The sequence below is a fragment of the Myotis daubentonii genome, chromosome 5, assembly GCF_963259705.1.
Source record: "Myotis daubentonii chromosome 5, mMyoDau2.1, whole genome shotgun sequence".
NCBI classification, from domain to species: domain Eukaryota; kingdom Metazoa; phylum Chordata; class Mammalia; order Chiroptera; family Vespertilionidae; genus Myotis; species Myotis daubentonii.
Genome location: NC_081844.1, coordinates 103,385,122 through 103,398,289, shown reverse-complemented (window position 1 = coordinate 103,398,289; position 13,168 = coordinate 103,385,122). Strand labels below are relative to the sequence as shown.

At 46.9% G+C, this 13,168-nt stretch overlaps 1 protein-coding gene across 5 annotated transcripts in view; it reads right to left on the bottom strand.

Moving 5' to 3' along the window:
* TENM2 (teneurin transmembrane protein 2) overlaps positions 1-13,168 on the bottom strand; it is a 402,968-nt gene that overhangs the window by 39,526 nt on the left and 350,274 nt on the right. For 4 of the 5 annotated variants that reach the window (XM_059699131.1, XM_059699134.1, XM_059699135.1 and 1 more), the window contains 4 exons: positions 12,879-12,899; positions 9,719-9,951; positions 8,398-8,552; positions 5,459-6,333 (listed from right to left, as the gene is read on the bottom strand). In XM_059699131.1, the coding sequence (XP_059555114.1) occupies positions 5,459-6,333; positions 8,398-8,552; positions 9,719-9,951; positions 12,879-12,899 (1,284 nt within the window). The remainder of the gene's footprint in view (positions 1-5,458; positions 6,334-8,397; positions 8,553-9,718; positions 9,952-12,878; positions 12,900-13,168) is intronic. The other variant, XM_059699132.1, reaches the window with a different exon arrangement.

Sequence of the window (13,168 nt, the reverse complement as noted above, 5' to 3'; positions counted from 1 at the left end):
ACAGATGGAGGCGCTTGGCCAATGCTTCTGCAATAAAGGAACGCAGATCTGGCTCCCGACTTTCAGTGAAGTGAGGAATTTTGCTTCTGGGGCGAACTTGGAAGAGTTGAGCTCTGTGGGTGTTGGAAGGCAGTGACCAAGTGGGGATTTCTTTCCAGGGATGAAAAGATTGTTCAATGTCCACAAATCAATCAATGTGATATATCAACAACGTGAAGGATACAAATCCTATGATCATCTCAATAGACTTAGAAAAGGACAATATTCAACATCCATTTATGATAAAAACTCAACAAAGTGGGTGTAGGGGAAACGCACCTCAACATAATAAAGGCCACCTATTGTAAACCCACAGCTAGCATCACACTCCATAGTATAAAGCAGAAAGGTTTTCATCTAAGACCAGGGAACAAGTCAAAGGGATGCCACTTTAGTCAACCTAACATCAGAGAAAACCTAGGCAGAGAAATTAGGCATGAAAAAGAAATAAAGGCACCCAAATTGGAAAGGAAGAAGTAAAACTGTCACTATTTGCATGTGACATGATATTACATAGAAGACCCTAAAGACTTTACCAAAGCACTGTTAAAATTAATAAACAAATTCAGTCAAGTTGCAGGATACAAAATCAATATATAAAACCAGTTGCATTTCTATACAGTAATAACCAAGTAGCAGAAAGAGGAATTAAAAAGCAATCCCATTTTCAATTGCATCAAAAGGAGTAAAATACCTAGGAACAAATTGAACCAAGGAGGTAAAAAACCTGTCATTGAAAACTATAAGACACTGATGAAGGAAATTGAAGATACAAATAAATGGAAACAAATTCTGTGCTCATGGAGTAAAAGAACAAAGATTTAAAAAAATGTCCAGACTACTCAAAGCAATCAACAGATTCAGTGCAATCCCTATCAAAAGTCCAATTCTTTCCTATCGAATAGTCAACAAGTAAAACTCCATCAAACTAAAAAGCTCCACACAGCAAAGGAAACCATCAACAAAATTAAAAGACACCTACTGAGTGGGAGAAAATGTTTGTAAATCATATATCTTGATAAAGTATTAATACTCAAAAAATATAAAGAACTCATACAACTCAATAACAACCCCAAACTACTCGATTAAAAAATAAATAGAACAAACAATTCTAAAATTTGTATGGAACCACAAAAGATCTCAAATAGCCAAAGCAATCTTGAGAAAGAAGAACAAAGCTGGAGGCATCATGCTCCCTGATTTCAAATTCTATTACAAACAGTACGATATTGGCATAAAAGCAGACACACAGATCAATGTGGAACAGAATAGAGAGCTGAAATAAACCCACACCAATATCATCAATTAATCAACAACAAAGCAGCCAACACTATACAATAGGGTAAAGGCAGTCTTGTCAATAAATGGTGTTCGAAAAACTTGCAAAAAAACGGTACTTGTCCACTATTACACACTACTCACAAAAATTAAATGATTACAAACTCCAAAGTAAGACCTGAAACCATAAACGACCTAGAAGAAAACATAAGCGGTCTGCTCCTTGACATTGGTCTTTGTGATTTGTTTTTTGGACTTGACACCCAAAGCAAAGGCAACAAAAGAATAAAATCAACAAATGGGACAACATCAAACTAAAAAAACTTCTGCACAGCAAAGGAAACTACTGATGAAATGAAAAGGCACCTACTAAAAGGGAGAAAATATTTGCAAATCATATATCTGATAAGGTGTTAATATCCCAAATATATAAAGAACTCATATAACTCAAATTATAACACCAACTTGCCAAGTTCAACCTATGAACCAGGAGGTTGAGGTTTGATTCCCGGTCAGGGCACATGCCCGGGTTGCGGGCTTGATCCCCAGTGCGGGGCTTGCAGGAGGCAGCCAATCAATGATTCTCATCGTTGAAGTTTCTATTTCTCTCTCTCTCTCTACCTTCCTCTCTGAAATAAATAAAAAAAATAAATAAATAAAAACACCACATATTCATTACGGCATTATTTACAATAGCCAAACTATGGAAACAACCTAAGTGTCCACTGATGTCTGAATGGATGTAGAAAATATGGTGTACTATATATGCAATGGAATAGTATTCAGCCATAGAAGAATGAAGTCTTGCCACTTGTGACAGTATGATGGATCTTGAGGGCATTATGCCAAGTGACAGAAGTCAGACAGAGAAAGACAAATTAAAAAAACCCAAATGAGCTCATAGATACAGAGAACAGATTGGTGTTTGCCAGAGGCAGGGGTGGAGGTGGGGTGGGTGGTTGTCATGGGTGAAGGGGGTCAAAAGGTGAAAACTTCCAGTTATAAAATAAGTCATGGATGAAATGTACAGCAGGGTGACTCTAGTGAATAACACTGTATTGCACATTTGAAGGTTGCTAAGGGGGTAGATTTTGAAAATTCTCATCACAAGAAAAATGTTTAATAATTGTATGGTGAGAGATATTAACTAGGCTTATTGTAGCTATCGTTTTGTATAAACACCGAATCATTATATTGCACATCTACAACGAATATAATCTTATATGTCAATTTTACCTCAATAAAGAACAGTATGACCGTTCCGAGTGTTTGGGCATGGGGTACCTCGTGGAGTATGCAGTAACAGGCAGAGTCCCAGCTCTTGCACAGCAAGGACAGGGAGGTGCTTATTCTGTGGGACCCGGGCCAGGACTGAGTTCCAACCCCTGCATTACCTGGACACCTACGATGTGCAGGTTGCCTGGCTTCCGTATGACAGAAGTGGCAAGCATTGGATAACTTCCGGGGAACAGAGGATTGGCGTGGCGATCAGAATCCCAGGGGAACAGGGTAAGGAACATGTCCTCTTTAACTTCCAAAGAAGATTCGGCTGCCTCCGGCTCTGCTTGCTTCCCCCGTGCAGTGGGCCTCTTCACCCTCAGGCCTTTTTGAGCCTATGTGTGCAAGGAGCTGTGGGCTCCTGCGATGGGATCTCAAGGCCACCAAGAAAGCCAGTTCGGCCTCCCTCAGTCTGTGTGGCGCCGGAGGCTGCCTTTGACTCAGTTATTCAGTGAATATTCACTGAGTGCCTACTATGCGCTTGGCATGATGCAAAACACTGGGGACATTGCTAGCAACGAAATGGGTGAAAATCCCTGCCCTCAGGACCTGTGTGTGCTGGGCAGAGAGGGCTAAAATCAACCAAGTTGAAATGTACAGTGTGGTAGGTGGTGACAAGTGGCACGATGCCACTGAGATGCGCTGGGTCTTTCGAGGGAAGATGAGGGCCTGGGAGGTGTCTGGGTCACCTGCATAGCTTTAACCTAATTTAGCGTGAGAGATAAAGATGGCACTCGGATGGTGCCTTTGGGGACAGAGTAACCGGGCTGTAAAATTTGGTCAAGTTCCTGTGCCTTGAAGGATGTTAGGATGCCTCAGAAATCTGAGAAAGATAGCTATACCCAAAGAAAGAAGACAGAGCAAGGGAGAGCGATTCTGCAATGCAGCAAATTCCCAGCAGGTGGCAACAGCTTCCTGTACATTCTCCCAAGCCCACTGTCACTACCATCAGAAAGTGAACATTCCTGGATTTAGGAGTGAGCAACGATGTTTCTCTCTTGTTCCCCCTTCCCTCTGTGACAACCCCTCCCTACCGTACTAAATTCTCGGCTAGCAGCAACACCCAGACAGAAAGCAAACCCCCGAACACATAGGGGTTAATCAGATCCTTCCCCATCCAGGAGAGCCAGATGTTTGAAAATTCCACCCCTGTCTGAGGCAGCCGTGGGCAGAATGATGCCTTAGCAATTTCCTCCGGCCAGCATCCCAATGGTCAATACCTGCCTTTGCCGGCAGTGTGGCCAAGCGCCGCCTGCAGCATGAGGGGCAGCAGCTTTTTCTGGCAAAACGCACGGCGGGACTATTAAGTGTGAGATAATTGTGAGGGGAAATATGACCGGCGCTGGCGTCTTTTAATATACCTAGCACTTTATCTGTATTGATCTGCTTCTGCTGGAGAGGAAATGCAGAGTTTATCTACCTGTCTGTGCAATCAAGTGTGTGGCCGGACCTATTGGCAAATTACAGGAGTCCCGCCAGGATCTTGCCTTTTAGGTTCTAATTTCCGTACACACGGCAAACACGAATAATCAGCGGAGTTAATCAGCACTTGATCTCCCAGGTGCGGCGTGTGTCCAATATCCTGACACCCTGACGACAGGCAGGCAAGAGGAATTCCCAGCTCTTGCAGGGAGAAAGCTCCACAGTGCAAATCACTGAGGAGTCAGGGAGAGCGGCCATGGGCACCTTAGGGCCATGGGAGACATGAACGTTAGAAAGACAACATGACCAAGCAGTTCTAGAAGCTACTTGAGGGCCAGTTCTTCTTTTTCTTTTCTAAAATATATTTTTACTAGAGGCCCGGTGCACAAAAATTTGTGCACTCGGGGGGAGGAGGGGTCCCTCAACCTGGCCTGTGCCCTCTCGCAGTCTGGGACCCTCGGGAGATAACGACCTGCTGGCTTAGGCTTGCTCCAGGGTGGCAGAGGGCAGGCCCAATCCCTAGGTGCAGCCCCTGGTTGGGCTCAGAGCAGGGCCGATTGGGGAGTTGGGGCACCGCCCCCTGTCATGCACAGAGCAGGGCGGATTGGGAGGCAGTGCTGGGAGGCATATTACCCTTTTACTATATAGGATAGAGGCCTGGTGCACGGGTGGGGGCCGGCTGGTTTGCCCTGAAGGGTGTCCTGGATCAGGGTGGGGGTCCCCACTGGGGTGCCTGGCCAGTCTGGGTGAGGGGCTGAGGGCTGTTTTCAGGCTGGCGGGTGACTGAAGCTCCCAACTGCTCCTTTTTTAATTTTTTTCTTTTTTATTCTGGGCCAGTTTTAGCTCTGGCTCCAGCTCTGAGGCCTCTGCTGCTGAAAGCAGGTATCTGGTTTCTTTGGGTTCTATAATCAAAACACTGTATCAACTCCAGCTCTGAGATCCTGGCAGGCTGAAAGCAGGTTTCTGGGGTTTTGTTTAGCTTCTATATTTGTAACAATGTTTCAAACTACAAGCTCAGAGGCCGGCAAGGCAGGCGGGGAATGTTGGTTTCCTCTGTCACTGAAGCAAGCAAGCCTCATGTTAGCTTCAAGCTGCCTGGCTGTCGGCCACCATCTTGGCTGGCAGTTAATTTGCATATCGCCCTGATTAGCCAATGGGAAGGGTAGCAGACGTATGCTAATTACCATGTTTCTCTTTTATTAGATAGGATTGATTTCAGAGAGGAAGGGAGAAGGAGAGACAGAAACATCAATGATGAGAGAGAATCATTGATCGGCTGCCTCCTGCATGCAACCTGGGCATGTGCCCTTGACCAGAATTGAACCTGGGACCCTTCAGTCTGCAGGCTGACGCTTATCAAACTGGCTAGGGTGAGGGCCAGCTCTGATGCCAACGAGGGTGGGGTGAGCGCTCTCGGGACATACTTTATAAACCCACTTACTCATAGAACGTCGTCCATCCCGTTTCGTCACTCTTGGTGGCGAGGAGGCCAGTGTTCCCGTCGTAGGTCATGAGGCCAAGCTCCAGGGTCTGTGTGGCCACGACTTTGAGGCCCCCGTTGGTGCCCACCGTGAGCGTGATGATCTGGTTGTCGGGCATGAGCAGGTGGCGGGCGACGCCGCTGCTGTCCCGCCGGATCTTCAGGGAGTTTCCACTGTTGTCGATCAGCTCCGTGACGTCGTTGTCCGCGCTGTAGGTGAAATTGTACAAGTGCTCCCCCGTGACCAGGCTCACCGTGTACTGGTGGATGCCGTCGGCGTTGAAGACGTACAGCTCCTGCTCCCCGGGGGAGGCGGCCTCATACTGGTTGAAAGCATTCAGCACGGGCTTGTTCTTGCTGACCGCCCTGATCCGGATGTTCCCCAGGTCCGCGATGTAGATGGTGCCGTCGGGAGCCACGGCCAAGGAGGACGGGGCGTTCAGGATGGCGTCCGTGGCGTAGGCGTCGTCTCCCGAGTAGCAGTTGCAGTTGACGTCGTTTTTGCAGTCGCAGTCCGAGGCCGCGCCCGCGAGCAGGCAGATCTCCCCGTTGGTGGTCACCTGGCGCAGACGGTTGATCTTCTTCTCGTCCGTCTCGGTGATGTAGAGGACACCGGTGTGAGAGATGGCGATGGCACTGGCCGACTCCAGAGCAGAGTGAATGGCTAGCTTGCTGAGCGAGTAGTCGATGCCCGGGACCTGGCAGTGCATGGGGCGCCCCGCGATGATGCTCACCTGGTGGTTCTCTGTGATGCGCAGGATGACGTTGTTTTCCAGGACGTACAGGGAGTTGTCCATGGGGTTGACGGCAAGGTCTGTTGGCCACTCCAGGCGGACCTGTGGGTGACACGGCATCCGATTAAAGAACAGCATCTAAGGAGCCCAGTGTTTACCTGTGTCGGACACTTGTGTTGTTTTTTTAAAAAATATTTTTTATTTCAGAGAAGAAGGGACAGAGAGAGAGAGAGAGAGAGAGAGAGAGAGAGAGAGAGAGAGAGAGAAGGAGAGAGAAACATCAATGATGAGAAAGAATCATTGATAGACTGCCTCCTGCATGCCCCCTATTGTGGATCGAGCCTACAATCCATGCATGTACCCTTGACCGGAATCAAACCCAGGACCCTTCAGTCTGCAGGCCCACACTCTATCCACTGAGCCAAACAGGCTAGGGCCACTTGGGTTGGTTTTATGCAGCTGGGGAAAAAGGGCTTTTTACTAACATCCTGTATGGAGACCTGCCCATCATCAAACGCCTTGCCCACTGCCCATGATGATATACACGACAGAGAAGAAGAGACTGTGTAACAGATATATCTTACTGCAGTGGTTCTCAACCTTCCTAGTGCAGTGACCCTTTAATACAGTTCTTCATGTTGTGGTGACCCCCAACCATAAAATTATTTTCATTGCTACTTCATAACTGTAATTTTGCTACTGTTATGAATCGTCATGTAAATATCTGATAGGCAGGATGTATTTTCATTGTTACAAATTGAACATAATTAAAGCATAGTGATTAATCACAAAAACAATATGTAATTATATATGTGTTTTCCGTTGGTCTTAGGTGACCCCTGTGAAAGGGTTGTTCCACCCCCCAAAGGGGTCGCGACCCACAGGTTGAGAACCTCTGTCTTACTGTGTCGTCAGCTGTGGCTAGAGCAGGTCACTAGCTCTCCCAGGATGTTCTTCTCAGCCCAGGTGATTAGGCCAGGGTCAGAGTCATCATACACGACTGTACCGGTTGTCCACTGCCCAAGGGGCTAATGTGACCCAGCCCATATCCTGCTCACCGAGCCATGGGCTGGAGGAAGCTATGTTCATTTTAAGACGACCCCTTTATCTAATTCACAGAAAGAAGCTGTGAGGTTTAGAATGTGGCCCTGACTCAAGGGCAGCCCTTGCCCAGGCTGGCCAGCAAATTACAGCTCGGGTGTTTGCTTGAAAAAATGAACTGGACAGTCCTGGCCGGTGTGGCTCAGTTGGTTGAGGCTCGTCCCCTGCACCAAGAGGTTGCTGGTTCGATTCCCGGTCAGGGCACATGCCTGGGTTGCTGCCTTAATCCCAAGTTGGGGGTGTGCAGGAGACAGCCAACAAATGCTTCTCTCTATCCATGTTTCTCTTTCTTTCTCCCTCTCCCTTCCTCTCTTCTCTCTCTCTCTCAAAATCAATAAAAACATTAAAAAAATAAAAGAAAAAATGAACTGGACAAAACACATTTCTTCTCTGCGGAATCTGAAATGAAAATCTCAGTGGAAAGTTGTCAGTTTGTTGTAGAATTTGAGCTGAAATTAATGAGGTTGACGGAGGGTTGAAAGGCCCCTGTAGGAAGGGTCCACATCTCTCTATGCCAGGTCGTTAGTCCAGTTTCCTAGGCTGTCCAGCTGCGTGAGCCGGCGCTCTCTGCCGCAGCAAGAGCCCGGACTAAAGAACATCACTTGGGGCATCGTGTAGAGGGCTCTGCTCCAGCTCTGACTGCACAAAATAAAGGTTTATGTAGTGAGGATGCAATCATTTCAGATTAACAGGGAAGTTCTGATGGATGTATAACACTGCACGGCACATTCTCAAACCTGCAATAATGATGGAGAAGAGAGGCAATTACACAGGAACTCCTACCCTGTAATCTGCCACGGCTGCAGTAGGCACCAGCTCCACTTTTCTGAGCAGAATTTCTCTCCCCCCCCCTTGCCTCCCCCCCCCCTCTCTCTCCCTTATCCTACCTGACATTTCCCAGTCTGTCTAGCTGCCTAGTTCATCTCAAGCCTTTTGCAAACACACCTGTGATCTCTGTCTATATCTTCCCCTTTCCACTCCACTCAGACAGGTTGCTGGTGAGAACTTCAGACCAAGAACCAGGTGTGGCTTAGTTAGTGATGAGAAATAGAGAGAGAGTCCTACCTGGGCCACATCCATACTGGAGTCACAGCTCAGTGGCCGGACGGCAGTGAGGTCATTCGAGCCCAGCAGGGTGGAGATGATTCCATTCTGGTCGACCTTCCGGATCATGGTGGCATCGACGAAGTACATGAGGCCATTCTTGTCCACTGCGATACCTGAGCAAGACAAACGGGGGGAGTGCGTCTCTTTGCAAGGAGCAGGGCTTGCGCGGTGAAGGTGGGGATGCATACTGGGCCTTCCCTTCTGGGACCTTACTGAGAGGGTATTACACTCAGAGCAGTGGTTCTCAACCTTCTAAGGTGACCCCCTTTCTCATGAGCACTGCGTTGAGATCTGCATAATTCCTGGGGTGCTGGCTGTATCATCACTGAACTGCAGAACAAACCTTGGGCTGCAAATGAACCAAGGCTGAAAATGAATGGATGGGGAAATAACGTTGCATCTGTTCTTTTTTGGAAAGCACTTATTTCCCAAGTTCCTTGCTTGAAAAATTATTGGTGGTAAATTACTTGACTACCCTTCACGACTGACTGCAACACTGAGGTAGAGAAATAATGATTCTTGCAGCCACACACGCCCCATTCAGAGTGTACCCTCCAGGAAGCATTCCCCATGAAGCCCTGACTTCACCTAGCACATCAGCACCTTGGGGGAACGCAGGTCCCAGGACCGCCCTTCCGCCCCTAAGACACAGACAGAGGTTTCTAATTCTTTTGCATCTTTATTCTCATGTCCACACCCAATGCTTCTTACCAGCTGCTTTCAGGGTAGCTAAAAATGGTGACAATAATTGGACCTTCAAATGATTGTCCTTAACCTTAATTATCTATTCCTTTTCAAATAGAGATCCATTGGTTCCAAGAACCCCTCCCACCAATCCCAGGTCCTTGGAAATTATGCCCATTCTTACTGGGCATTTACAAAATGTCAGGCGCCGTGCTTTAGACTTTGTGTGCACTGTTGTCTAACAGGAACATCTGGGAGAGGGTGGAGGCCACCCACTGGGCTCTGTGCTGCCTCCAGCCCACACAGCTAGACCTCTGGCTCCTTCTGACTCTGTGACTGACTGCAGTCAGAAGTCTCCAGGAGCAACCACTTTCCACTTGTAGCATATGTGGGTGGTGAAGTTTACTTCAAATAAAATAAATACACTTAAAAAAAGACAGTCCCCCACACACCCAAGCAATCGATCAGAGTTAAGCCATTCTAGGGAAAGCTGTGCTTAGGGGTGCCTGGGCTCGGCTGAGCTCCAATAAGGAGAAAGCCAAGCGCGTGGCCAGCTCTCTCTCTGGGGCGGGCTTCCTTCCTCTGCAGGCGTTACCTCGAGGGCTCATGAGGGTTGCATCCACAGCCTTCCCTCCGTCCCCACAGCGGGCCTCATCAAAGGGCAAGCATTGCTCTCCAGTCCCTGCCACGACCTCCGAGTTCCCGGCCAGGTCTTTAGCTCCGCTCAGGGACTTGACTCGGTAGATGCGCCGACTGTTGGTGTCAGACACGTAGAGAGAGCCCGACACGGGGTCTACTGCCAAGTAGTACTTGTGTGCTGGGTTGTTGCTTTAGTGGAAGAAACACAGAGAGAAATAGGAAAGGGGTGATGCAGATGGCCTGCTCCACCGAAGAGATGACAAAAATCCTAGCACGACTGTAACCATTGCCAATGTCTTTCCACTTTAGTGAACTGGAAAGAATCTACCATATTAACTTAGTGCTCTAACACACCATGGTTTTTACCTACTTCTAATTGGGCTTAACCTGCTCCCGCCATCAGAGAATCTATCGCTTCCCATCATGCTAGAGTACCATTGCTTCAATTAGCCGATGCGAAAGACCCCACTCTGGTCCCTTGTGTGTGTGTGTGTGTGTGTTTTGTGTGTCAGCCTCCTTGATCCCTCTGTGGGTTCAACATGTTCTCAAGGGGATCTAGGGACACTTCCCTGGGACAATGTTCTCTTTTTAATCCGTGCCTCCCCAGTGCCTCCAAGATACTGGATCATTCATCCCGCAGCTGCTGGGAGTCTTCCTGGTTTTGTAATGGGAGGCACCCCAGCCCTCAGCCTCAGATCTTTGCTACTAGTTCTCAGTGTGGACATGAATCAAGTTCATGTGAAGGAGTGTGATGCCCTGTGGATACCATGTCCAGAATCTGAATTACTGGGGTTGGAGACTCAGTTTTTAAATCATGGGTAATAATGAGGTCACAGGTATGGACCAAGATGGGCCAGGGCCCTAAGCCTCCTCAGGAGACAAATACCTTAGGTGTGTGGAATGCCTTAGGAAGACATCAAGCCTCAGAGACCTAGACCTCTTTCTCTGATCTCCTATGTGTTACTGACCAGGACAGAGGAAGATTTGTAGACTTGGCTCAGGAATGAGACACAGAAAACTCCAATTCAACTCTGACTCGGCTGGTGACCTTAGGTAAATCTTCTGGCTCTGCTGGGTCCTAGATTCCTTGTCATGAAGAAATCAAATCAGACCACTCTCATGTTCCTTTTGGCTCAAACCCTACAGCTTCTTCCCTTTGCACTGTCTGTTGCTGGTTGGAGGTTGAGGCCAGAATGGGTGCTCATGCCCCTCCCATGCTGGTTACTAAAATCACTGCCTCCGGGATGCAAACAGCGAATGCTTCTCCGCCCTAGTGTGACAGATGAGGTTTCGGTGCCCTATGCCTAAAATGAACGCAGCTTTTTTTTTTTTTTAAGTTATTTTTCAACTGCAGTTTGGCATTATGGGAAGGGAGGAGCTGGGAGAGGTGAAGGGTGCGCGAGGGTGGTAACAGTGTTGGATGCATGTGTCCTGTAGACACCAGCTAGTAAACGACTAATTAAAACACCCCCGTTTGGGTTCTTCCCTGATTTAAGGAAGAAAAGAAGAAGGAAGCTATTTTTAGGAACAATCTGTGAAGCGAGACCATCTTTAATTCCAGCTTCTCCTCAGGTTGCTATGAAGACACATAATTGAACTAGAAGTCAAGGTCTTTCTAAAATTCTAGCCTAGATAACTAGTCTGGAAGGGAAGGCAACCCGGATCCTTCCTTTCTCTTTCCTTTTTTTTTTGGCTATTAAGTCTTCAGAGAATATCCATATATACACAACAAATGAGGGTAGAAAGGGAGATATTTGTGCCATTTTTAATTAGACGCTGTACTTTGTTACTGAGTGGACAGTAGCTGGCGTGGCCAGCAGAAGGATCGGGGCTTTGCACATCTGTGCCTATCTGTGAGCAAGATTAATTAATTCTGGACTTTTTAGGAAGCCTGACTCAGGAGGCTTTTCAACATCTCTGGCAGAGAGCAGACAGTTGAGGGTGTGGGGCCATTCTTGCTGGGGTCTCCTTCTTCCCCACGGCCTCTTGCTCATTCCCACCGGATTCTTGCAGGAAAGCTCAGCTAGATGCACAGACATCCTTCCACTTCTGTGGCTAAGGCGAAGGGCCAGTGAGGTGAGTTTGAAGGGGTGTGTCCCTCCAGGGTGTTGCTGCTGCTTTTATTATTTGATCCATTGGGGTGCCTATGACCAGCCAATTTGGGGGTGCCTGAGAAGAAGGCAGAGGACTCCTCCTATGCATTGCAGCTTTCCCACTGACTGGGATGATTGTGGGTATCTGGACTCCACCCTTTGGCTAATTTTGACCTAACATTTCATTTTAAGGCGCAAGGGAGAGGCATGTCTCTCGAGTATTAAAATACATTTCCCTTGAGTATTAAAAAGCTTTGCTTTTTCTCGTCTCCCAAGTAAAAGTGAGATCATTTTTCTTCCAGAAAGCTCATGCTACATCCATTTCAGTGCGCGCTGGGGCAACCTGGACTTGTCCTAACTTTGTAAGGGGAAGCTCCCCAGAGCCGTAGGCACACATATATGTGTTGGTACCAGTATGATTTTAAATGCTAACCTTGGAGCGATTGAATGACAAAGGCTATTGAGACAAAAAGTACTTGGTCTATACCCTTCATACTACTTAAAAAGTGACTGAACTCCATGAAAATCCCCAACGCATCCAACTGTTGGATTCATTCTGACCAGCAGATTGGCAATTAACTTGTTTTTTTTTTTTAAATGACCATATATCCAGGGGGGAAAATCATTAATGAGTTGAAAATGAGTTTTTGACCCGTTTCCAGTTCATTAAAGCTTTTGTGAACCCAGTCCAGCATTTACAAAATCCAGAAGTTTGCCTCGACTGTTTAGCCCAATTACGGACCGCACTGAGCAGTTGGGATAAAAGTTCGCTGAGGGTTCATTATCTTGCTTTTGCATCTCCCGGAAATTCTAATTACTGTCAGCTTATTTGGTTGCTTTTTGACTGCATTTCATAATTGCCAAAGCTTATCATATCTACAACACACAATCAGCACATAAAAAAGTGACTATATTTGGTACATAAAAATATACAACATTACATAAGAAGCACGAAACAGAAAGCAAAGACAAGGAAGCAAACGAACCATATCAAATTGTACAGGAAAGAGTTTTTTGTCTTACCTATGTTTAAACTCTTTATTTCTTTATAGAAAGAAAACAGAAGGAAAAAGAACAAACAGTTAGCTGAAGAACTGATGATAAAACAAACATCACATTTTCGTTTATTTATTTTTTTTTATAAAGGGACCGAAAATAGGCCGTCTTTTTCTCCCCCCCCTTCTAGCTGACAGCTCCTGGCTTAATTTCCTGGGAAGCCCCCTGATTTGGAATTCCTCCTGGCCATTGGGAAATCTAGGCAAGAATGCTTGCATTGCTGGACCAGCAATGTGGCTGTCACACAGGTGGCAATG